We start from the raw sequence: 27,060 nt of genomic DNA, 5'->3' as shown, positions 1-27,060 counted from the left end.
CAGAAGCCCTCCAACACGGCCCAAGCTCCGGTCTCAGGGGGAAAGGAATTAGCAGCGGCAGGTGGAATAGAGAAAAGGAGCCTGAAATGTGGACTCGAGAGACTCGTTTACAAAGCCAAGCTATCAGGATTCAGGCAGGTGTACGTAAGAAGATATGTATCCTTATCTGTTAAATGTGTACTCTTGTGATTCGTAACAATCTCATGCTGTTTCCAGTTAGCCCACATCAATTACTGATCAACAGACACTGATGTTATTCATCACAGTCAGATTAGTTGTTCCTTCATTGCACATATGTGCAGACACACACACACACACACACACACACACACATTAAGCATCTTAGCACAAAATTCCACCATCAACCATTCTGGCACAAACGGGCATACAGAATAGGATTAAATAAACATGTTTAAATCATATGATAGGATTCCCATCAGAACAGTGACCATAATAGAATAAGGCTTCTGCACACCAGATGTGCCATTGTGCGATGCGTCATAGGATTACATTTAAGGTCTTTGAGGTCATAGTCAGGCACCATCCAATCACATTGTTTAGAGCTCTTCAATTATTTGTTATGGAAATAGGATTTCCATAAGTGTAATATGTTCTTTAGTCAAGTAGATTGTTTTCTGTTTTGTCTAAATTGCATGTTTTGTTTCAATTAGGCAGGCCAAATGGTCAAATGTACCAGCAAATGTTAAGTGTTATATTTTGATTGTTGATTGTAATGCTATAACCAGCTAGCAATACTTTATTGCAGTTTTTTCTGTGGGGGATTTTCTTGATAGCTTTGATGTCTGAATAGAAACAAGCTCACGAATGAGGCTTTTCTGTGGGATGTTGCTGCTCGGCTCTAAGGAACAGCTCCAGACATAAAGCACTGGGCTGTGCTTAAGACGAGCTGACAGGTCTGTTTACCATCGGCTCTGTGGGAAATGGACTTGGATCCATTTAACAAATGTTCACAAATATTGTTGAATGTGAATATATGAAGAAGCTCATACAAATACGCACACACACGCACGCACACAGTTGTGTAACACAGTCTAACAAAAATAGGTTACCTTGCATTGATTTCCTCTGAGGTGATCCTCCCCATATGAATTCCCACAACAGTGTGCTTTCCACAAATCCCCCCACGTCTCACAGGGTTTTCCAGGACACTGGAGGAGGGGGCTCAGTTTGAGTCCATGCCTACACTTCCACTGCCATGTTTGTGGCGGAGGCAGGTTTTCTGGAACGTGTTCCATCGGGTTCCACTGTAAACCAGTATGAATGTAGAACCAATGGTACAATCATGTGTTCCTTTCCCTGTTAGTTTGTGCTGGAACCCTGTTGTCCACTTACACTAACAACTAAAACCCAACAGTCATGGGTGGGGTTAGCGATACCGCAGTCCTGTGATTGGTTATCGAACTGCAGGAAATCCGTTGATCGGATACAGCCGCACTGACTTTGAATAGTACAAAAAAAAAAAAAAAAATCTTCGTATGTGATTGATTACATTTGTTTTACTAAATGAACACTCAAATATATTAAAAAATGAAAAGAATTTAAAGCAACATCGGCTTTTTTCTGTTGTCGATTACTTTGCGTTGACTGCCATTGTAGTCCATAAAAACATTAAAACGTGATAGCATCTTCAACAGATCAATCTATGCTACTGGGTTACTGTTATAATATTTACCCTGACGCTACTTAGTATACAGGAATAACACTATAATTGATGGCCCTAGTAGCTCAATGGCATAATGTATTTTTTACTCCATTAATTAACAATATGGGATGGAAGAATATGCTATCTGCAAATATAATTATTGCTTAATAGTATTTGGTTGTGCATAAGTTATTTAACGGGTAATAAATTCTAGAAATATCGACTGCATGCCATTTGAGTATATTTGCAGTTTTGTGGAATGGTAATGCACCATCCCTTTGTATCCTTAAGGAATACCAATTTCTTGCCTATTGAAGGGAAATTTAAATATATTTTAAATAATGCAGTAATCCAAATGTTTTTCATTTCGCAGTGTGGGTTATGTGTGTCTTTTTGTGTGGGTATGTGAAGTGTATGTGAACTCCAAAGAAGTTCACATACACTTTATCAACTTTACGTAACAAAGGAAAAATCTTTAGTCCCAATTGCCCTGCACAGCAAATCGTCTTAACCCTTCTGCTCATCCCCCTTGGTAAAACAATAGCATGTCTTATCAAAGGCAAGTAAGCTCCTGGGGACCCTGAACAATGAATAATTCATTTTTTACCAGGGAGCTTTGTTTACGGGAGGGAATGTTGTTACTTTTTTATGCACCAGATTAATAAAGGCTTTTGCTCCTTAGGTGTTCGTGGAGTCTTCACAGGGCCACCTCTGTTGCTGTTTGCCCGCACGGGCGCTCTGAAGAAAGGCGGTGTGTTTGATAGGTCAGGCTCCCATGAGTAGTCAAACCAATAACAGAGGAGCTGAATAATATCTGCTCAACTTTGCTAGGTTTTGTGAACATAATGAAAGGTAGGGCCCTGCAGAGGGGGAGATTACAGGGGGAGATCTGGGGGATATTACAGCCACCACGGCTGCACAATCTTTTCACCGTAGTGGAAAGAAATATCAATTATTTGACAGAACGATCTCTGTCATTGTGGCAGTTAAAGCTAAACGGCCAGCGTCCAGCTGGGTGGCAATTTCACAGGGATTCCTGTCCGTGTTTTGGATTCATGGATTCAAAGATGCAGATGGTATAATCATCCTGAATCCTGGTCCTTCATCCTCTCAGGCGAGCCTCTATCAGCAGGCGCCCTTCCCCTCCTCGGTTCCAGCCAATCGATGGGGCGCTTCTTGCTGCCGGCCAGGCTTCCATCAGGTCTGAGTCCATCAGGTCTCATTAGGTTGTTGACAGCCCTGTCTCCACCTGACACTCCTGCGTATTGACTGGCTCCTGATGGATATTGATTGGCCATCCGCACATAGGCCTTTCGCTCCGTCCATCCAGCGCAGGACTCCTCATCAAATATTAACGCTGCATGAACTGGCAGCGATGGGAGAGAGACTGACATGAGAGAAGAGTTCTCTTCATGGGGGAGGGCATTTTGGGTCGGTTCTTGGAGAGAGGATTTTGAAGTTGTAATGGCTAAAGAAATGAATTGTATGTAAACGTTTTCATAGCTGCGTAACAAATCACTTCGGTTTTATAAAAAACGAAAAACAAAAAAGGGAAATTGCTAAATAACCATTTCAGAGCTCAGTGGGAATTGTGTATAATAATAATAATAATAATAATAATAATATAATAATAATAATTAATGTATAAACGAGTATATTTACCAGACAAACAATTTCTGCATTGTTATCATCAGGGTTCATCTTTGTCTTTAATTGAGAAGGACATATGGGTAGAAAGGATCTACTTAAAAAAAAGGCTACAGTGTACAGAGAGATACTTCAGGACAGGCAGGGACAGAGAGATACTTCAAACAATAGGGCAAAAGAGAAAGAAAGTAGAAGGGATAGATTCAAGCAGACAAGCAGATATTCAATGAGAAGCAGGCAGGGAGGAAGCGAGTGAGGTGTACCAAATGAGCCCATTCTGTCCTAATAGATCCGTCTGATGGCTGATGGATGGCCCTGCCGTCTACATCTTAATGGTGTCCATGGTTGGGAGAGGCATCGGGCCTAGATCTATAACATCTAGAGTAGCTCTCTGAGCTCTCCGTATCCTCCAACTCCCCGGACGACGGCCACCAGACCGCCCTCTGATGAGCCAGAACCCTCCAGGACGCAGCGGTTTTCTGTTGTTCCCTTGACTTGGCATTCCAGTTTATATAGGATTCATTTGTTTTAATCCTCAGAAAAATGCCAGCTGGCCAAACCCATTTCAAAGAAGGCGGGGTACTCCAAACAAATGGCGTGTTTATTACAATTTGATTACTCAACTCTCGTGATTTTGCATAACATCCATGCAAATCCTTTTTTATTTTAACCAGATGTGTATCAACAGGTTTTGGTAGGATTCATATCCCTACAGCACAGGTGGCTGCCCACTCTGCTTTGATGATTGAATGAGTACCATTGTATATGCATCTGTGCCTATGTGTGCGTTTGTTTGCCACTTTTGCTCTCACTGAATTGTGTTCAATCTAATTACAACCTCCCACACGTATTAACATGTAACATGTATTAACCAATAAGCACGCCCACACATTGAATGATGGATAAATAGAGACCAATGATTAGACACAAGCTTATGGCCAATACATATGGGTAAAGATATAAAGAGACAATTTTGCAATGGTCAGGGTAGAGATTGCATGCGCAAACTAAGTGGGTCCAGTGGCTTCTATACATTTTGTGTATCAGAGGCACCACAGAAACTAAGCATTCAATACCGGTTTACACTACCTATAAGAGATTGTTTGGGAGCAGCTTAGAGGAATGTAAGTGCAGGCTAAAAGTAGACTACAGGAGAGGAAAATAGAGGAAAGACCAAGTGAGGAGAGGAGAACAGGGCAGAGCTGAGCAACAATTAACTACAATCACGATTAAAAGAGATGAGAACAGAGTGTCTGGGAGTCAATATCCACTCACATAAAGAGTGCGTTGAATGCTTAATAGGACAGTGGGGACGGTTGATTTTCTCTCTCACTCTTGCTCTCTCTCTACTGCTATTTGTCATTACTTTTTTCCATGTTGCCTTTTAAATAATTATCAATACCTCATTAATGTAAACTATAACGCATAAAGTCTCCATCCCATATTTCCCAATATTAGGTATGAGATGAATAGGTCCAATATGTAAGACAAATATATTCGTCTCATACATTAAGTCATACATATAAGGAAAGATCCCTATCTCTGTCTTATAGGCAATAGAAAAAGCCAACAGGAATAATCATCATCGCTAATCAAACATTTGTTTTTGAGTTTTCAAACACCAATGCTTCTCTTCCTCTCTATAATTGCTATCTATATGCAATGTACAAAACCAGAACATCCCCTGCTGTCAATCATAAAACAACAAGTACCTCAAGAGGTACGCTGCACGATTTCCCCTGTGACGTGAGCGCTGAAAGGGATCGGGAAGGTGGAACAGGGCAACATGAAAACCATTCAATGAGGTGGGATTCACTCAAGGCCATTATGTTTATCTTCTTAAAGGAACGTTCCTAAGCCATGTTTATATTAATTCTACAGCAAGATAAATCAGTGTCCAAAGCTGTCCAAATGTACAGTAACAAGCCAAGCAATAATGCCCAGAATAAACCAAAAACTGAAATTGTATAATATTGTCAATTGATGACATCCTCCCGGTGCATCGCGCCACAAGCGCCAGGGGAGTCGGCCAGTCGGATCCTGTTTACATCTGGGTGGGAGCCATTGAAGAGGAAGGTATCTACAGCCAAAGTTAAAGCAAGAAGACACCAACCCCCCTTTACATCAGTCACTATCTCACACGTCAACATTCATATGCTGTGAGGACCACGCCCATTTATACTGGGCCAATCAGGTTCCACTTCTCTTACTGACGAGTCACATGGTGCTAACCTACAATGCACATACACCGCACTGATCCAGTCCCTCACTGTCTCTTTCTGACCTCACTGCAGGCCTCCTCCACCCCGTTCTCCCGTGCACCATAGGTCACCAGAGAATTGAAGGGGGTGGATAAAATAAACATTGATAATCATTAATAATCATTTTCCGATGTGTGCGTGAGTGCACATGTGTCTGTCATGCCATCCTGCATGTGTGCGTGTTTGCATGCTTGTGTGTGTGTGTGTGTGTGTGTGTGTGTGTGTGTGTGTGTGTGTGTGTGTGTGTGTGTGTGTTGAAACAACCTCTTAAACCTCTCTTGTCTGGTTCAGGGAGGCGCACGCTCTGACCAAAGTTCAGATTCATTAATCATAAGGATCTGTTAAATGCCCTGACCTCATCTAGGTCCAATCCCAGAGAGCTCACTCTCTCACACACACACACATCAACACAAACACACACACACACACGTGTACACACACACACACACACACACACACAGTAGAAAGGAAGTTAGCTATTTGATCGGTGTGGGAGGATATAATGAGTCATGGTTGAATCTCCAGAGTTTAAATATCTAATGCTTCAGAGCTTCTGCCCAAATTTCCTCATCCAATGGTGATTGGCAAAGGAGTGCATTTACATTGTGGAATCAGAGATTGAACCAGCAACCTTCTGGTTGCTAAACAACCTTCTCTACGTCCTGAGCCATTGCCGCCCCTATGTAGATAATCACATGATATAAATTCAGGAGTAAAATAGAGGAATTACAAACAGGAAGTTTAGGAATTAGAAACAGTAATTCTTACATCTTAGTACTACATGAGAGATGGTTGGATATTTTGGTATGGCAGTGGTTCTCTCATTCGGCTGCCTTTGCAGGTCAGCTGCCGAGCAGCAGAGTACCCGTGGGGAGTACCCCGTTACACATTGTACCTACAGTGGTACTCATCCATCATGCTTTTACAGCAGTGAATGAATCCATTAACATTGGAACACTTTTTTTATTCAACACATGCCGGATGATAAAAAAAAACGAAATACAACCAGATGTAATGTTTTATTTTCTCATTGTTGAGTACCAGCGCTTTGCCTTGGTTGAACGTGTCCTGTTTGGAACGTGTCTGATAACATAATCGCGTGGCTTTGTCATCAGCAGAGGGCTGTGTTCGACTGAGCGGTAGAGAGAGAGCCACCAAGCAGGTGTTTACGGCGAGACGACGAGGCCCGGCTACAGTGTATTAGAACAACAATGGTCGCAGGTGTTACAGGCCGTCCATCCAAATATTAACACCTGAGTCCATTCACTTCCAATTACTCATACACTGCTGTTTCTCCCCCTGCTCCCATTCTCTCCTTGAATTTGTGTGTGTGTGTGTGTGTGTGTGTGTGTGTGTGTGCGTGCGTGCGTGCATGCGTGCGTGCGTGCGTGCGTGCGTGCGTGCGTGTGTGCGTGCGTGCAGGTGGATGTGCATGCTCCCCCTTTGTCACCAAAGCCCTTTGATGTGCAGTCTTTTGTATTATCGGCCAAAAATCTCCCAAGTGGGAACGTGCTCTGTTTCCGACTCATTACAGTTTGGAAAATGCCTGCCTCGTTGTGTTGCTAACAAAACAATATGTTAATCCCTATAACACCATGAATATGTGGCAGATTAATTACGGATTAAACCATTTGCGCCCGGGACACGACCGCCACACAAACACAACCAAGAACATCATTACAACACGCCCGGCTCAACAGGCGGCCTGCCGCCTCATAGTGTGTACAATTAGTCAACATTAGGGTTGACCTCAAACTGTGTCCTCCACGTCAACACGTGGGCATCAATATGAAAAGAGGCATTCATCAGAACATAGCCACGTGTGCACAACGTGACATGCACCTGTGCACACAAATAGATCACAGACATGCACAGACAAATATATCCATAGAGAGACGACACAGGATTGTCCCCCACACACACACACACACACACACACACCAAACCCATACACAGTTACCAAACACCTTTCATTGACCTGTATTGGTGCAGTGCATTGTATGTCTAGTGCGCGACAACACCTTCATTATCCTGTGATCAATAGTGCCTGTTTTTCAATCAGAGAACTCTTTGTCTGTATATTTCAATGTGAATTAATCGGCAGGTCTTATAAAAACCCTTTTAATTAAATAAGGGGCAATTCTCTGATGTCCTGCCGAACACACAGAAACACACATGCACACATACACACTCAGAAGAAATAATTTGGGCAACAATCAACCAGCTGTGAATATCCACAGCCTCAAGTCTGACATTGGACATTACTATTGATTCATATCAAAGCACTTGTTTGAGGAGCTGTTTATCTCCTCCTGTCCTCATATACTGTAGGTGTCATGGCATGAATACAGATGCAGTCCTGCATTATGCATCGCATCCTGCAGCACCAGGGCACGAAATACCTAAATAGAGATAGTTTGCCCAAAACAAGCCATGTTTTAAAGGCAACAAAAACACATCTTTGACAGGGAAGATATCCCACCACTCTGCTGTATTGCATGAGAGCCTTTGGGGAGAGGATTTGGCCGCTGCATGAATCCAAGTTATTTTTAAATGTTTTAACTTGAACATTTTATTTATATTAAAAAAAAGGACCTGCCGCTGACTATCCACTCTATTTGATTCCTCTGCACTTAAATATAGGATGCGGTTGTCATGACAGTCTAATGCACAAACGACTGCCTGAAGTACTTTACTTGAGTGCTTCCTTTGGCTTGTTGCATTTTTAATGACCAGCGTTTTATTCGGTATGGTCACAAGAACACCAATACACTGATCCTAATGTGGTTAAGGAATGAGGTACTTTGGTATCTTTATCTATACTATGTTAACATAGTATTCATTTAAACCTGACCTACTTGACTTTTTGACTGCACTACTTAATTTGGTATTTGTTTTTTATGACCAGCATTTTATCAGTACGTCCAAATGCACACCAATAGACTGATCCTAAGCTGACTCAGGAAATAGGTACATTCAGTCACTTTATCTATTTCTGTGTTCATTTTTATTCATTTAATCCTGAACTATTTGAGTTTTTCCCTGCACTACTTACTTGCACTTTGCCAATGTAGCCATCAACAAATTATTCAGACTCATATCGTGTCTAAAGACTTAAACCGTCCTCTCAGGGCAAAAAAAGCACACTATTTTCCTTTCAAGGTAAAAATAAAAAGGGAGAATAGAGAATTGCATCAATGATTGAACAATTGAATGATTGTCCCGCTCTCTCCCATCCTTATTTGATCAGCCTGCTGTTCACTAGCTGCTACCTGTGGCAGTGAGTTTGGCTTGCATAACTAGAACAGTGCTATTAATAGTTGTGGTTTCGCTGTCACTAATGCCGCGTTCCAGGGACACTTCAATAGCTGTAACTGGGAGTAGTTCATGGAATCGATCTGGTACGAGTTCACTGGCAGTGAATTACGGGTTTGACACTTTCACGCGTAGAAGGTTGTGAAAACACGAGTTACGGGTTGCCTGGAATGCACCATAAGTTCCTCACTCATCCAGGCACAAGCATATGATAGCATTGATGTAAGGAGGGGAGGGGCGCTTTTCCAATGTTCACAGCTGAGGGTCTTGACTACTGAGTACCAACCGAGCTAGCAAATACTGGAGACCAGATGTGGACCGATATGATATTTTCCAGATGATAACTACAAACGTTAATTATCTGCTTCTCATGACATATACAATAATTGATAATAATATTCAGATTGCAACCATACTTCACGCAATTATGCTACTGAGGGTAAGAAGGGTATTATCGATCATTTGAAATAAGATAAATAGCGGTCTACCGCTATCTGGCCTCACAAATGAAACAAACAAAAGCATCAATAAGTTTCACCTGCTTACAATTTGGGTGTCTTGCAATTGGCCGAACAAAAATCAGCTTTGATAAGTTTAATGGCACAGATCCCAAAAAATGTATTTAACTACAGAACTCTTCCCAAAACATTTCTGTTTAGCATTATCAATATTTTTGGTCCTTTCACAATTTTTGGACAAGGAAAGAAAGTGTAAAACATTGTGAGTGTGTGTGTGGCTGATGGCTGGTTTAAGTGGCCTCACCTGGTTCAAGTCAGTCTGATTGGACTCTGGGGCTGGGTGAGGCTGCGCACCTGTTACACATTGAGTAATCAGTGTGCAAAGGTTAGACCAGCCACCACCACACACACTCCGACATGACAGCATGGATCAGCTCCTTGTTCTGGAGGAGCCCAGTAAAAGCCACCTATAGGTGGCGTGTAGCATGGACCTTGCTACAAACATATACAACAAAAAAGTCTAACATGTTAGATGGATATTTTGAAATATAGTGTGACTCAGCATCATTTAAACAGTGGCCATTAAAAAACACAATATTACACAATACTCCAAGACCTATGTTACAGTAGTGGCACTGCTAACTTTTCATCACTTCACTCCCCAGTCTGTGGAAACAGGGCAGCGGGTTTCAACCAGGGTATTGTGGGTTTTTCCGTTTCCCTCCTCAGCTGGAGAAGGGCTGTTGTGTTGTGAGTCTGGTCGGTAAACGTCTGGCCTGCACAGCCTTTTAAGATGCTGATGGTACTGTGTGCTAATATACTTCACGGGAGTTTGCTGTTTCTCTTCATTTATCAACCCTTTCTTGTCCTCTCTTTTGATGTGTAAAACCATCTTGAACTGTAGAGTGCACCTAACACTCTCTTAAAGACGGCTTTCAAGCAACTAGAGGCAACAACACCTTTTTGAATCTCTCTCCCCCCTGTGAGTCACAGCTGTTGGAGAATTATGGGAACAGTTATACATGTGAACAGCTTGTTACTTTGTAACTGTAATTGTTTGTGTGATATAGAAAAAAGGGCTCTCACAATTGTACAAAATCCTACAAGGTTCTTTGAACATTATAGTGTGTGCTAAGTTTGTTTGAGTATTACTCACATGTGCTCACACATCTCCCCAACAAACACCAACACCCTAAGTTCCTGTAAGCAAGAACTTATCCAACGACAGCCAACAACTATTGAAGGGATATGGCACACAGGCCCCATGTTGGCATTTGTGGGTGATGTTGAAGCCATCTGCAAGCACCTTTACTATGAGACTCGTAGAATGTCTGTGTGACATTTTATGATTCCATTGACTTGAAAGGCAGATATAGATATATCTCTTAGAATGATTATATATCAGGAGACCCCATTCAATGTATGCATCTGCTCCTCTGTTACCTGATACAAATGTCTGATAGATTCCATAAGCAAACAATAAATCACAAGGGTACGGTGAAAGTTTTCCATATATGCTTCACATTTTATAACACGTACCCTGGCTGCCAACTACCTGCATGGCTTCACCTCTCTAGCACACACACATGTCCCTTAAATAGAAACATACAGATTATTTCCATCTGACTAGGATATATTTGTCATGGTGTGACATGGTGTGTGACATGGTGTGTGACAACTCTGTCACATCAAGCAATAACATGCATGGTGACAGGGGGCTGTATTAACTAGGCTCAGGACAATTTCTCTACAGTAGCCTGTCCAGTAGGTTGCACACACACTGTATATATGTATATGTATATATATGTATGTCCAACTCATATATTAACGGACAATTATGGTATTTTGAACATTGAGGCCCCTTTCTGGTTTGTCTAGGATGAAATAGAGTGGTTGACACCGAAATTTGGACTATTGGTCGTGTCTTGGGTATTTGGCTCATTTCAAATCGCCCCTGCCTGCTTCAGAATGGCTGGCTACGGGCATTCACAAACCTGTCCTTAAAACAACCCTAAACGTTAGTTTTCAGAAATGTGCAACTCACCGAGTGGTAAGTGGTGTTCGTTGGTGTTTGTCAAAAAGACTACAACCAAACGTAAACAGCCCCCCTTTCCGTTTCCGGTCCGGTTTCCGTTTCAATGAGATTTACAAAATGCCAAATAAAACACAACAGAAACTGTATTTCGCTACGATACTTGATTTGGACATCAACGAACACCACTAACCACTCAGTGATTTGCACATTTCTGAAAACAGGTTTGTGACAGGTTTGTGAATGCCCATAGCCAGCCATTCTGAAGCAGGCAGGGGCGATTCTAAATTAGCCAAATATCCGAGACAGGACCAATAGTCAACATTTTCAACATTTCTCGACCACTCTATTTCATCCTAGACAAACCAGAAAGGGGCCTCAATGTTCAAAATACTGGAATTGTCCTTTAAGGAAGAAGAGAGCTCTCCGACTTCAAATGGAAAATGGACTGCATTTAACAGCGCTTTTCAGTCCTGAGGCCACTCAAAGCACCTCACATTCACCCGTTCATACACCACAGCGGTGTCCGCCATGCAAGGACCCAGCCTGCTCCTCGAGAGAAGTGAGGGTGAGGTTTCTTTCTCAGTGAGACCCAGCTCTGAGGAACAGAGATACAACAAGCAGCCTTCCGGTTGCTAGACAACCCAATTCACCTCCTGAGCCACGATAAATTCTTCACATCAAGCAATAACATGCATGGTGACAGGTCTGTTGGTCACAGTCTGAGGGCTGTATTAACTAGGCGCGGGACAATTTCTCTACAGTAGCCTGTCCGCTAGGTTTAGTATAGTATGAAGCATGCACACTGCAGATATCTCCAGTCTTCCATCTCTGGACATTTTTTAATCCATAGGATCACAGGCTTCTGCAAACCAGCACGGCTGTAAGAGTTTGTCTTTGAGATAAAATTCCCTTTGTTCATCCCCACTCTCTCATTAATTCAGATGAGCCATGATACTATTAAAGAACAGCCAATTTGGGGCAATATTAGCATTTCTTCTTTGCCTCTGCATTGTTGTCCTTGTTGCTGTTGTAGGTGACTGATGACTCATAGGCTGGGACTAATGGGATTTACATTTCTCCAGTAAGGGCATGTTGTGAGTCATCAGCCTACCTCAAATTATCTGGTCAAGGGTTAGAACCACTCACCATGCTCACACACAGCACACACACACACACACAGACACACACACACACACACACACACACACACACAAAACCAGACACAAACACACACACAGCCCTCAGCAGGGCCACAGAGGTAGTTATCGAGAGAGAGCGAGATAGGGGGGGAGAGAGAGGGCAAGAGAGAGAGAGAGGGGGGGAAGGACAGAGAGAGAGAGAGAGAGAGAGAGAGAGGGGGGGGGGGGGGGGGGAGAGAGAGAGAGCGAGAGTGTCTGTTACACACGCACAATTCTCCCGACACAGCGAGTCGATCATTAAAGACGAAGCAGACTGAATGTCTTTCTATCTATTTCTTAAGTTTAGAATCAAAGATTCAAGGTCACCCCTGATAAGGGCTGCCTATAGATTTTTTTCTCAATTTAATTAATCACATATGTTGTGATTTATCACTGATTAATCGCAATATCAATGTTGCACCGTCTCCTGCTGTTCACACGTCGTCTGCGCATTAGTCTTCTTGACTCACCAGCATGCATTTATCTTGCATGGGAAGCCAAACAGCCATGACACAGCCCACCACCATATAGGAAATCACTTCCAAACCTGTTGGCCATTTCCCCACCAGAGAGAGACAGAGCTTCAATCCAACACGCCAAGCTGGCATGTTTGAAGTATGCCAATGTCAAAATCAAAGATATTAGGCACAAAATGAGCAAGGGCGTTAATATGCGTTAACAAAATAAACACATTACTGTTTCCAGATTAATTGCAAGCGTAAGCGTGTTAAAGTTGACAGCCCATTTATGTACAGACTATAAGTCCTACGAATGATTCTATGACTCTATGAATCTTCTTCTATGAATCTATTTTGCGCTGTCATCCATCATATTAGTATCTCTTCCCCGATTCATTTGAATGCCGAATGCGAACGCCTCGCAATGTTGGCCACACGTGTGTGTGTGTGTGTATCCGTTTCAGCAAGCATTGAAAACCACACGTGTCAGGGTAGGCAGGTGTAGACGTCCTATCCCCCTCTCTCTCTCCCTCTGCATCTCTCTCGCCCATTCCCTTTACAGACAGCTCTGTATTCATCACTGCAGACGGGACCTGCTGTTCCTTCCTGACTCTCCGTGCATCTTCTTCAGCCTCAGGGCCCCACAGCATGGGAGGTGAAAAGCCCGCAACATCACTAAGGCTTATTGCCCTTTCCTCTTCTCTTCCACACAGCAATTACTCTCCCTGGGAGCTCACACAATTTACTCTCACAATATCTTATAGGAAGAGTCACATAGACCTAGACCACATAGACCTCGGTGTGTTGCACATGCACGTGTAAGTCTGTGTATGTACGCAGGTGCATGTGTGTGTGTGTGTGTGTGTGTGTGTGTGTGTGTGTGTGTGTGTGTGTGTGACTAGGTGGGAGTGTGTGTGTGTGTGTGTGTGTGTGTGTGTGTGTGTGTGTGTGTGTGTGTGTGTGTGTGTGTGTGTGTGTGTGTGTTCGTGTGTGTGTAAGTCGATGGTGCAGATGGACAAAATGACCACCCAGACCATCAACATATATTACTGGAAAAACTGGAATGGTGGGAGGTCTGATTTACACCAACGTATTATATCCGATTAACACAAACAAATTCACTTTCATCTCTCAACACGATCGAATTGCTTGAAAGTAATTTAATCCCAAACATAATTGGATCCATTTGTTTGCATCATGTAGGACAAGAGTGAAAAAGTAAGTAAAGTTAACAACTGGGAATGACGAGTCACACAAGTCAAAGGACACAAAGACATGTGACCTCAGAAACAGGTGAACACACCAGGAAGAAGCAAGGACAGACATGTAATCGTTCTTGGCTTCATTTGTCAAAATGAAGTGTCAAATCAAGCATTTAAAGGATTCTTCAACCTGGACCCTATTTTCTGATCATTTTGTGTCAAAGGGACTAATGCCGACAACAATGTCTTCAAATTTCTTCAGTATTGAGCGAGAACGCTGTAGCCTTAATCCTCTACACAGGCTGCAATATTATTCTTTAGATCAATAAAAGTGTAAGGGATGCTGGAAGTGGGTGTCACGCAGGTCAAGCTAAAGCTCAAGCTAAGCTAAACCCCCTGCATTACGTCCGTAATGTGTTCGATACATTGTGTTTGATACATACCATGTATGTACATTGACAGCCCATGCTCATTGAAGTGCACAACACTAAGGTCCATATAACAGAGGCTAGGCCCTCTCACAATTGCACACACATTGTAATAATCAGTTGGCATTGCAGCACTTGTCGTGCCCAAGTGCTGCCGATTGACATGGATTTGAAACTTGTATTTATTTTAGAGTGCCAACATAGTCGATTGAGAATGCATAATGAAAGAGTGTCTATATGGGTGAGGCTCCACATGACATTTATATTTACATGATACATACATGATATTTTTTAATGAAGTGTTTGTTTGGATAACCGTATAAAATGTATAACCCATGGATGTATAAGATATAAAACTTTCTAATCAACGTTTCCCTACCCAGTAAGGCAAGGCAAGGCAACTTTATTTATATAGCACTTTTCATACACAAGGCAGACTCAAAGTGCGTAGTAGCCTACATAATAAACATATCCAGATGGAATGAAATCTTAGGAGCGGCTGAGCCTAAAAGCTAAATCCTAGAATCCTTTCTGGGTCTTGGTATGCTCTGCTAAAAACAATGGTCGCAAACAGAGTACTGTACAGTCATGTTATATATTTGAAACTGAACAATTTATTTACTTATACTATTTATATCACCAAAAAAAGCCCTACGGCCAAAATCGGTAAACCTCCGCACTCCAGCTACACGTATTAGTATGTGCTCTGAGCTGTTATTAATGTGCCTTTTTTTAAAATGGTTTACAAATAGAGAAGATAACTAAATGTTCTGAAACTGGTAAATGTTCCTTTTCAAAAGGTTTACAAAGTCAAGAAACATTCAATGATAACACAGACCTTTTATTTTGCCCTATTTACATTTCCTTTGATAAAAGGCCTGTGTTCAGTTTGTCAGCTTCTTTTTGCCATGCATTCACTGATTTCTTGTCTCATCGCACACAATAAGACCTTTTACCATGAGGTCACTTAACTTAAATGATGTTCAACTGGAAAAGAAAAAGTTTGTTAACTGAAAGAAAATACTTAAGTATTGATATAACGTAGAACATTGTTACCAGTAAGCATATCACAGTTATAGGCTGTGTGTTGATTACCATTATTATACCATCATTGGTATACGTGGACACATTAGATTTAAGTTCAATCAAAGGCTCTTTTCATGCATAAGCTGCATTCACTATACCATAGCATGTGCTGCTGTACTGGGCTGTGATTGGTTGTTTCATGCAGTCTCCTACCTTCCTGTAGACGATCATGTTGGGGGAGTCGTCGTCCGGGTCCACGCTGGCCCCCAGCGACTTCATGGCCCGCAGCGCGCGGCGGGCAGCCAACGTCATCCGCGGGCTGCCCTCCGTGCTGTCCACCGAGCCTTCTGACGCCTCGTCCTCATCTTCCTCCTCCTCCTCGTCCTCCTCCTGTTGCTCCTGCTCCTCCTCTTCCTCCTCCTCCTGCTCCGCCCCCACACTTTGCTGCTGCTCTGGTACGTCGGCCATCTTGGGGTGATTTCCTACTCTGCGGTCTGTCTGCGTTGTGCGTTGTTCCCCCCACCCTCTTCACGGGTTTTCTCCGTAGTTTTCTGCGTCGCTTGTTTTTCCGTCAGCGTCCTTCTGTATGGTTGGAGGAAGGGAAGGGGGAGGGGAGGTAGAGATTAGTTGTTAAGCTCATGATAACGAAATGGCAGAGTGCACTCCAATGCCTCCATGATTCCTAAATTGGGGGATAGGCAATGATAAAATAAACGAATGATAGGTTCCTCGTGTTGAGGTCCTGAGGTGACATGGGGACCCTAAACTAGAGTTATGTTCCTCAACAAATTCACTGTAATGAATAGTTACGACTGAAGTAGAACTGCCTCAGACTTAGGCACAGTTTACATGCTTGATATGCACACACACGCACACACATACACACACACGTTTCAGTTTCCCACCTCATCCATGGTTTGCTCTACCTCCGAGAACAGGCAGAGACAAACTGTTTACTAGTTTCCATTTCTTTGGATGTCACAAAAGTTGTTAATAAAAAGTTTAATAATAGAAATGCCAGGGCTAGGAATCAGCCCTTGCCCCTATGTGATGTTTCAGATATGTATGACACCGGCTTCCTTTACAGTGGTTCTCTTGGAGAGAATAGTGTATGCACAGATGGTCGGGAGATCAAAAACATCCCTCTTTGCATTGCAATCTCACAACCATTTCAATTCACCATTTGAAGTGAGACTCAAAGCATTGCCATAAACAGAACCAGGGCCAAACGGTGCAGCAATACAGCAACGTTTCTTCTCCTTTAGGTAAAATGCTATCAGCTGTAGTGATTCAAAGGTATTCATGAGAATGATGTTGTTGGTGGAGTTAAGAACTACAATTTTATTTTATTGTGGGACAAAGGTCCATGGTAACATATGTGCACAATTTCATGGGCAGTTAGAGTAAGAATACTAATGAGTATACAGTTGAATAGAAATTTGTAATAAAAAATGACAAATGTTAAATGTTACTTCTTACTGGACCAGTGAAGGAAAAGCTGCAATAAGGATTGTGTGATCGACAAGAGCTCAAATTAAAACTGTTAAAACAATAACAATTAAAGCAACACAAGAACACTTGAACATCTTAGATAATGAATCATAGAGAGAGACTGGGGACTTCTTGTCAGGGGTTCAGTCTGAAGAAGAGACCTTGGCCTATGTAGCAAGCAAAGCTTTAATTTAGTCACACCTTTTTTATACTTCTTTATTAGTTTCCTACCTCCTTTATGCATTTGCACCTTTATGTATGCATATAATCTGCCCTTAGAGATTCCTTAATACATTGTAAAAAAAAATGTAAGTGATTGATGGGGTAACTAAAGGCTTGCCTGTAAAGATGTCTTTTATTTGAAATATAGTATATCCTCTGATCTTTACGCCACCAAACTAAACACACTAATTCTACAAAATGACAACACCAATAAAGCTTTTTTTCTGAAGACTAATCATTCAAGTGAAAAATAGTATACATGCTAAATTTTCAAATTTAGATACAAGTATCAAATATAGAGCAACCAAGGAACACCACTACACCACTACAGACTGTTATTCTTCTGCTTTTGGCAACAGAAACATTAAAGAGAAGCCTTGTTCAAAATGACATGTTTACACGCTCTTTTCTTCATGAAGCATACAGCGGAGTGCACAGAAAAGGCAGCATGCTTGCTGTGAACTAACATGCATTTATTAGGCAAAGTTAATCATACACATTATACATTAAACATCAATAGGAATGGAGACCGCAATCACACACCATGTTCCTAGAACGCTTTTTCTAGGTCTGCTTTTTTATGTACATGGGCAGGGGTAGTAGACTAAACTAGTGCTAACACAAATTGACCATGGACCATGTCCCCTGGTACATTAAATCAGAATTACCTCAGCCAAGGAGGTGATGTTTGTCTGTGTGGGATATCTCTCAAAAAGGTGTCAACGGATTTGCACCAAATTGGGTGTGTAGGTTTCTTATGGGCCAAATAAGAAGTGATTCTCTGTACATGCCTTTCAGACAAAAATGGGCCTAGCAGTGCATGGGGCATGTGTCTGTGAGTGGGATAGCTCCAAAGTTAAGTGGATTTGCACCTAATTTCTTGGGTAGATTGATTATGGGCCCGCAGTATCCACATAAATGATTCAGTACATCTTCTATATACACACAGGCATCTCTGCATGCTTACAAAAATTGTGAGGGCTACCATCCAGGCTTCATCCAGGATGAATCTGTCCAAACCCCTTGTGTCTATTGTCAAGGTAAGGGCTGTTATGAATGACAGCAAGGTTGAGCCCTTTGCCATCTATCTAATTTAAAACGCTAGACAGCATACTGTAGCTGCCAATCCTCAGGATTTACGAGTCTCCCAGCAAAAAACATATTCCTGGAGATCCTGACATGCTTCTCACGTCTTTCGACGGATGCAGGCACTCATTTAAAATCTTGGCAATGAAATATATTTATTTTTTGAGAACACTGTAAAAGGTGCACTGTGTAGAATTGAGTGGCATATAGCGAAATGTACATAGCAGAAATTGAAGATATTATTTATAAATCTGTTTAAATCAGTGTCAATCCCATGAAAATATGAATGTTTGTGTTTTTATTAAAATATAATGGGCATGTTGCACTGCCATGTTTCTACAGTAGCCCAGAACGGACAAACAGCATTATCGCTATCTTACTTGGAAATATGACCTGTTAGTTGTACAGACTAAATAACAAAAAACAATTTATAAATGTATCAAGGAACCTCACTACTTGACACTTGGCTTCTGGATGCTGTCGTAGATGATGACAACACTTTGACAGTCCTACCAGGACCTTACAGGACAGTACAGGCCACATTAGATACTCCTACGTCATTGGAAAGAAGAGGTAAGGGGGGAGGCGGGGTACTTAGTTGGTTGCACTCAACCTCATGTCTAGATGCCACTTGATCCTACATACTGCGTCTTTAAGTGTTTTCTATGTGTACTCGTGCATATGTCAATCTGAACACGAGTGGAAAGTTGACCTACAAAATGGCAGCACATACATGTTGCAGTGAGGTCAACGGCAACATCTCTACTGTAGGGTGACAGAAAACATTGGATGAGCAGAGGAGAGGTAAGGCTGCAAGATAATTAAAATATTATATTAAAAAGCAATACAATTATTTAGCCAAATATTGTGATTGATTAAATTAATATACTGTGGTTATTCAATATTTGTGTTATATTTTAATAGGTCAGGAGTACAAAATTAGAAATCACACTCTTTCACAATCAACTAATTGCTAAAGAATAAACTAAAGAGTCCACGGTCATGATTACCATTAATATGCAACTAATTATGCAGAGGAGAAATTAACTTAAAATATATAACAATCAACTCTCATAAAGCAATTTCAGTTCAAATACATTTTCTTCCAGTCAATTGGTAAAGTAACCCTAAGGTACAACAACTAATGGATTATTCATGGTGGCTGTAGCTGTGAGCCAGCCTGGGAACCAGACAAATCTGCCAGCTTGTGTTTTCTTTGCTCTGGCATATGAACGGGTGGGTCCCCCTCCAGTTCAGACAGATTTCAAGCAGATTTCAAGCAACGGGTGATTGGTCAAGGACGGGCCAATCACAACTGTTTATCTAAAATGGAGCAGGTTTGATATCATGACAGTGCAGAGGACCCTATGGGAACACTATTAATTCATCAGCTCCTAAGATCGTCAGCATTGGAGCATAAAACAATAAACATAACCCAATCTGCAGCCCTTCATGATGTATGGATATTTGTCCTACCGCTATTTTTGCTTTGGTTTTCAGTCACCAAAGACACATGATACTTGACATCATAGCAACAGGGTTATTCTTACCCATGGCCAATATCTAAACACACAACACACAGGCTGCAAACATTCATCAACTCCTGCCTCAGAAGGATATTAAACATCTGGTGGAAAGACAAAGTCAACAATGTGGACCTGTGGAAAAGAACAAGCCAAGACCCCATAGACTTACAAATCCGAAAGAGAAAGTGGAGTTGGATTGGCCACACCCTCAGAAAACCTGCGACAAACATCCCCCGAAAAGCCCTGAAATGGAACCCCCAAGGGAAAAGGAAAAGAGGTCGCCCCAGGAACAGCTGGAGAAGAAGTGTAGAGGCAGAAATGTCAGAGAGGGGGCTCAATTGGGGAGAGCTTGAGCGGAAAGCCATAAACAGAGTGAAATGGAGGATATTCGTCAGCAGCCTATGCACCCAAGAGAAGCAAAGGGCTTAATAAAATAATAAATAATGTTTCAGCATCAGCGGCCTCCTTTCCTGTCTCCTCCTGATACGTGATTGTTACATGTTTTCTCATTATAACAGGCATGTGTGCACATACCCACAGCAGAATACCTGTACACAGAGGCACCTTTACTCAAACTGACATAACAACAATACATACCAAAGGGAGACTGGTGAAGTAGTATAACAGGACAGTGTCCAGAGTCAAGGCTGGTTAAAGTAGAGTTTGTTGGGGAGGTTAGCAATATTAACCAGAAAAAGCACTTGGGTCCTGGTATGGATATAGTGGCAACACCCATATATAAAGATAAAGATCGCACTGTAGTAGAGAGGTTACTGAGTGCAGAAATTCAGAAGGTCAGTACACGGCTATCTGAAAACAAGCTGTCCCTCCATTTAGGTAAAACTGAATCAATACTTTTTGGATCAAAATCAGAATTGAGGAAGTCACCTGAATTCAAGGTGGTAGTGGGTGAATCTGAGATCCCAGGCAAACAACCTGTGGCATACGTAGGTTGCATTATTGACAATAAACTAACTGGGGAGGGTATGGCTGTGAAGGTTATTTCCAAAATAAATCAGAAAATACAATATCTGGCAAGAATATCTAATCTAATTGATATGAAAGCTCTAGAGATACTGGCTGGGGCCCTAGTACAAGGCTACTTTGATTATGCCTGCACTTCATGGTTTACAAACTTCCCAAAAATCCTTTACAAACATCACAAAATAGTAAGGCTGATCCTTAAGCTACAACTCATCAACTTAAGCTATCTCACTCATCTCACTCCAGCTAATTTTAGTAGCCTTAAGTGGCTGAAAGTAGAGGATACAGTAAATTATATACAAATGATATATATACTGTGTATGGTGCATAGAATTATTAAAAACAAGGTACCTAAATATTTATGTAATTATTTTTTCCAGGATACCAAACACACATATAGCTACTCCACAAGGATAATTGCCACTGATCTGGTGTTGTTCAGATTCAGAAGTTGAATGGGAAAGGGCTCTTTTTTATATTCCACTGCAGTTTTATGGAATGGGTTAGCTGCTAGTATGAAGACAAAAAAATTCTCGTCATTTTTAAAACAGCCTTAAAGAAATGGTTGAGCAGCAGACAGACATAGGGTTATTTATTATGGTGTCTCTTTTATAGATTGTTATTAAATGTATGTTTACATAATTGTGAATGTGTGATTGGAATGCCATATTTTACTTTGTTCCCGCACTGTCATGTACATTACCTTTAACACACACGCTTACACCTATATACATGCTTACACCACCAAGGGACCACAATGGAAATAAGCCTTATATAGGCTATTTTTTGTTATCCTTTTGACCTGATGTGTATGCTTACCTTTGCACATGTGTCAATAAAGTATTTCAATCAATCAATCAGATGTAGTTTGGCCCAACCATTTTTAGCAGTGTAGGTGCAGTACTCTGCATAACCGTAGCAGTACATAAACAACGGTAGGTTTGGGCTGCGACTCCCTGGAAAAGAGTAAAATATGGTGTAAATACAGTATGTGTGGTGTAGGAGCCCCTAGCCACGCCCTTTCTAACCTCTCTTCCAGGGCATTTGATGGACACCGGGTCAACCCTTTTCAATGCAGAGAGTACTGCATGTTGCCATGGATACCAAGTAAGTTCTCATGCAGCCAAGAAGTAGGACTCTATACGCGTTGCAATGCTGCGCTCCCCGGAATAGTGTGGTGGGGAATGTCACCAGAACTCTGGCTGTTGCCAACTACAGTTATGTTACGTTTATTCCCGTTGTAAACCCAACACAACTTGGTTTTACTGTAGGGCACAACCTTACACTTCACGAGGGCAGAGGAAAATAACTCAACTCCCATCATGCAGTGGGATGTCAGCAGGTCAGTATTATACTACTGTTGCAATACTGTTCCATATATCTTTGACTTCTGCAATATACATACCAACCAATATCTCTACAACCACTCAGCAGTAATCAGCATAATCAGCAGTAGTCTGATGTAGGCCTATATTTGAATAAACCCCAGACACCCCAGCATGGTCACAGGCGCACATCCATTTCAAAGATAACGTGGCATTAACACCTAACGTTTTGCAGTTTGCATAGGCCTATTGAATATACATTTATATTGAATATAACACTGCAATATACCTGTACACAGTGTTCCTCTATCCTCCTAAGCGCGTTTCACTCCCTGAACGTACACCACCTGCAGCGCTACATCTTCATTTAGTCTGTCTCTCATTCCCTGCGCCTGCATCTATTATTCGGTAAAAGCGACGGGGAATGTTTCTATCGCCATACCAAACTAGTCGTAGTTTTGCAGTTTTGTTCACACACACACACACACACACACACGCACACACGCACACACGCACGCACACACACGCGCGCGCACACACACACACACACACACACACACACACACACACACACACACACACACACACACACACACAACACAGCCACAGAGTCGCACACACGCACGCGCGCAAACAAACATGCACGCACACACACGCGCGCGCACACACGTACACACACACACCTGTCCTGTAAAACATCCATTCTCGAACCGTCAGGTAAAACGTGTGAAAAGGCGCCGCTTGACGACTCTTTACCTGAGGATGCTAACCGCGGGAACACTGTCGCGTGGCACAGCAGACACGCCGCTACCGCACAGAAGTCGCTCTTTGCCTTTGTTATTACTTTCACTTCATCCTTCTCCTCCAATCTACCCCGTCAGCAATCCGTTCAGAGAACAACCTTACCTCAGCAAACAAAAGTTAAAACCGCTCCTCCGTCGTTTTATCCCGTGTTCTCTCCGCGAGCGACGCGCTCGAGCTTCCCCCGACAGACACGCGCCCCTTCAGCTCCCCGGCAGCAGCAGCCTATAGGTGACCCAGGCGGAGGGTCCGTCACTCCGCGGCGGAGGAGAGGAGACGGGCAGAGTAGTGGAGAGCGGGAGAGGAACAGCTGTACAGATGGAGTGGGTCCAGCGGCAACTGCGGTAGCGCCCCCCTCTCTCTCCCTCTCTCTCTCACACACACACACACACACACACACACACACACACACACACACACACACACACACACACACACACACACACACACACACACACACACACACACACACACACACACACACACACTCACACACACACACAAACAGCAACTATTTGTGGGTGGGTGGGCTGTGTGAGCTTGGAGCAGTGCAGTCAGGTGAGGGCAGCATGTCCTTGTCTGAGGGTCTGGGTGTCATCTTGACAGAAATGTCAGAAATGGTTGAGAGAATGTTTGCCATAAAAATAAAAAAAATAAAAAAGCTTATTTATTCCACTTTATTTAGACAACATGAAAGAAGTAACATCAACTATATATATATATATATATATATATATATATATATATATATATATATATATATATATATATATAATAGTGACAACATACATAGGCCTACTAATATCAATGAAAATATACTTCTGCGCTTGTATGGTGCACTTAGACAGGGCATATGTAATGCGTTGTGCAGAGCCTGCTAGCTCCTAACATGTTGGGCAGAGAAGGTGTAGGAGTAGGAGAGGGATGCTACCATGATGTGTCAAGCTAGCAAGTTGTTGCTCTCCGCCTCGTTCTCTCCCTCAGTTTGTTCCACCCATGGTAATATTGACATTAATGAGCTGAAGAAAATCAATACGGGCACTTTCCAGCCATCATCGAGAACAAGAAAAACATTCATGCTAATGGGTCTTTCTGGCTAAATAGATTCATGTCTTTCACACACACACACGTCAGCGATCTGTCTGCCCATGGGAGGGGTATAAGCCTCCACTTTGGGCCAGCTGAATTATTGAGGAAGAGTAAACAGGAAACATGATGGTCCACTGGGGCTTGGTGTGTGTGTGTGTGTGTGTGTGTGTGTGTGTGTGTGTGTGTGTGTGTGTGTGTGTGTGTGTGTGTGTGGGTGTGTGTGTGTGTGTGTGTGTGTGTGTGCTGGCGTAGGTTGAAGCAGGCTGCAATTAGGGGACTCTTGAGCTCCGATATTTCCTGTCAGGCTTGGCACACATACAAACCCACACATAAACACACACTAAGTATGACTAAGTATGAGTACCATGATTCCCATCATTGCTCACATCTGATCCCACACTGATGTATTGGGAGATTAACATTATTGTCTTAGTAAGTATATATAATTGGAAATGAACCATCTCAACCACAGAATTATTGGTCTAACATTGGCTAATATAATAGGGTCAGGGTTAGATTCTGAGAACTGGAAACCCCCTGTAGCAGTAGTTTGTACTTTTAAATGTTTCACACCTCCCTGCCTAGTTATATGAGCAATACACTTACTCTATTTTCTTATATTTCTAGGTGCTCCTCTGTAGCTTGTCTGCTAGGCTACCTGGGGCCTCCCACCCTCTGGTTAACATTTGGTTGCCCACCAGGATGTCCGCATCCTGTGCAAGGAGCTGCCGTGGACCACCTCCAGTGGACCACCTCCAGTGGATCACCCAGTATGTGTGCAGCCTTTGAGCTCCACTCTAAACGGTCCCCTGAGATGAGTGTCCTGCGCACACATCATGTTCACCACATTTCCAATAGCCCTGGATCACTGAGCAATCCAACAGAGCATGTTTCGCTCGTTCCTGGAAAATCAACCGGGGCTAACAACTCAGGGCAACAGAACGGGCGCTAGCGGGAAGTTACTAAGCGCTGGCGATCAGTTGACACAAGTGTGCAAATAGCACGATCTGCAAACACGTGTCCCGTTGCCAGAGATCCTCTCTCTCTCTCTCTGAATGAGGGCGCAGAAGGCCAACCCTCTGCACATCAACCCTCTGCATCACTTAGAGAGGTGGTCGAGCTGTAAGCAAACAGCAGACATGAAAGGTACCCTCAGTTGAGAGAGTGTGGGTTGATGTTAGTGCAGCAGAAAAGGGTGTGTGTGTGTGTGTGTGGATGATAGAGAGGGTACCACACATGGAAATGTCCGATTCATAGTCCACTTCAGGACACTTAGTGCTTTAAACACCCACAAGAAAACAATTTGAGCCCTTCAGACATTGAAGAGGGGAATGCAGACGGCACTCTTCTTGTGTGGCCAGTGCACGGCTCCAAGGCATAATCCAGCAAAAATAGTAGTCATCATTTAGACAAAATGGAGTAGACGATATTAAAGTTGTTAAAAGTGAAACAATAACCATGGGCTAATACTGTAAGGATAAGGCTCAACCCCCCATGAAGCAATCCACCAAGACTTGGCCTTGACTTGTCGAATAGATATTAACCTTTGGTAGTGTAGACATCTTGTCACATGGCTGCCCTGGTGCTTCCATTTGATGATGACAAGACAGAACATACGGGTCGGCAGGAGACAAGCAGTGTCCCATTTTACTGGAAAGCGGTTCATGCGGGTCATATCCTTAAAGTTGTCGGTAAAACAGCCAACACATCCTTTGATATAGTTTTAGCCATTTGTTCAACTCCTACACACCTGTCTCTTCTTCAGTTCAAACCCCAATGTCTGTATTCTATCTACCAGTATGCTTGAGCAAGATGTTAAACCCCCTCCTGCTCATTAATGAAATGCATCTAGAGCACAAAAACACTGAAAATCCCATTGGATAGAACGGATCACTAAATTACTAAATATATGTGCACACAGATGCATGAGATCTATCACCAATTCAACAGCATTTATGACAAAAGCTCTTTCATGAAGCTCTTTTTTACTTTTTGGCCTGCCTCCGTCAGGTCAGGTATACAGTACCTTTGTAACAGACCTTGGATAGAAAGCCTCAAGGCAAATAAAGCCCATACGCATCTCTCGACCAGATGACTCATGGACCTCCATGTTCTCCCACCCACCTTGTGTACCAAACATCACAGACAACATGGACTCTATATACAGGGATTATTTTATTAAGTGAATAAGCATCTTCAAAGGATTTATTCATCATGTATGATCTATGTATTTCCAATTGATCCACTGGTTCAGGTCAATTACAATAACAATGTTCATAGGACAAAATACAAACCTGGGTCCACTGCATTCTGAATCAGATTCACGTCAGAAAAACAAAGTGCATTTTACAGTAATATGGCAGCTTTCAAGCAACTCCAAAAGAAAACCAAAACAATGGATAATATCACAAAGCAATACAGCATTTATTTTATTTAGAAACGTTTAATACTGTGATCACTTAAAATGTATTTTATTTTTTATACCTTTACACTTTACAAAAAGGACATGAAAGCGAGATGTAAACAGTATTTCAATTTGATCCATTTTAATCCAAATTTGAAATGGTGCATCTTTACCCTTTACTTGTCCCTTCTGCAGACTGATCAGACAAGCGCACACACATAGTGCTTGGCCCCAGTCTCAAGTTCCCTTCTTCCTAATCTACAACACACCACAACCAGGCAGAAAAATAAACACACCAAAAATATTTTGGGAACATTTTAAAACTTTACAATACATAGGATGAGTACGTATTCCACATCCTGTATATAGGCAACCATTTCTACAAACAGAGAAAAAAAATACACTGTGCAAACATTAATGAAAAATAACCATTGCACATGTTACAAAACGGAATATTTGTG

The 27,060-nt window shown here is 42.2% G+C and overlaps 1 protein-coding gene across 1 annotated transcript in view; it reads right to left on the bottom strand.

The window, feature by feature from the left end:
- rgs6 (regulator of G protein signaling 6) overlaps positions 1-16,139 on the bottom strand; it is a gene marked incomplete at its 5' end in the record, with an annotated part of 47,206 nt that extends 31,067 nt beyond the window's left edge. Inside the window, one exon of the mRNA XM_084484111.1 lies at positions 15,885-16,139. Coding sequence (XP_084340237.1) covers positions 15,885-16,139 — 255 coding nt within the window. The remainder of the gene's footprint in view (positions 1-15,884) is intronic.
- Between the last annotated feature and the right edge of the window lie 10,921 nt (positions 16,140-27,060).

Source organism: Micromesistius poutassou (genome assembly GCF_964030765.1).
Source record: "Micromesistius poutassou genome assembly, chromosome: 19".
Lineage (NCBI taxonomy): Eukaryota > Metazoa > Chordata > Actinopteri > Gadiformes > Gadidae > Micromesistius > Micromesistius poutassou.
This window is presented reverse-complemented; position numbering and strand designations above follow the sequence as displayed.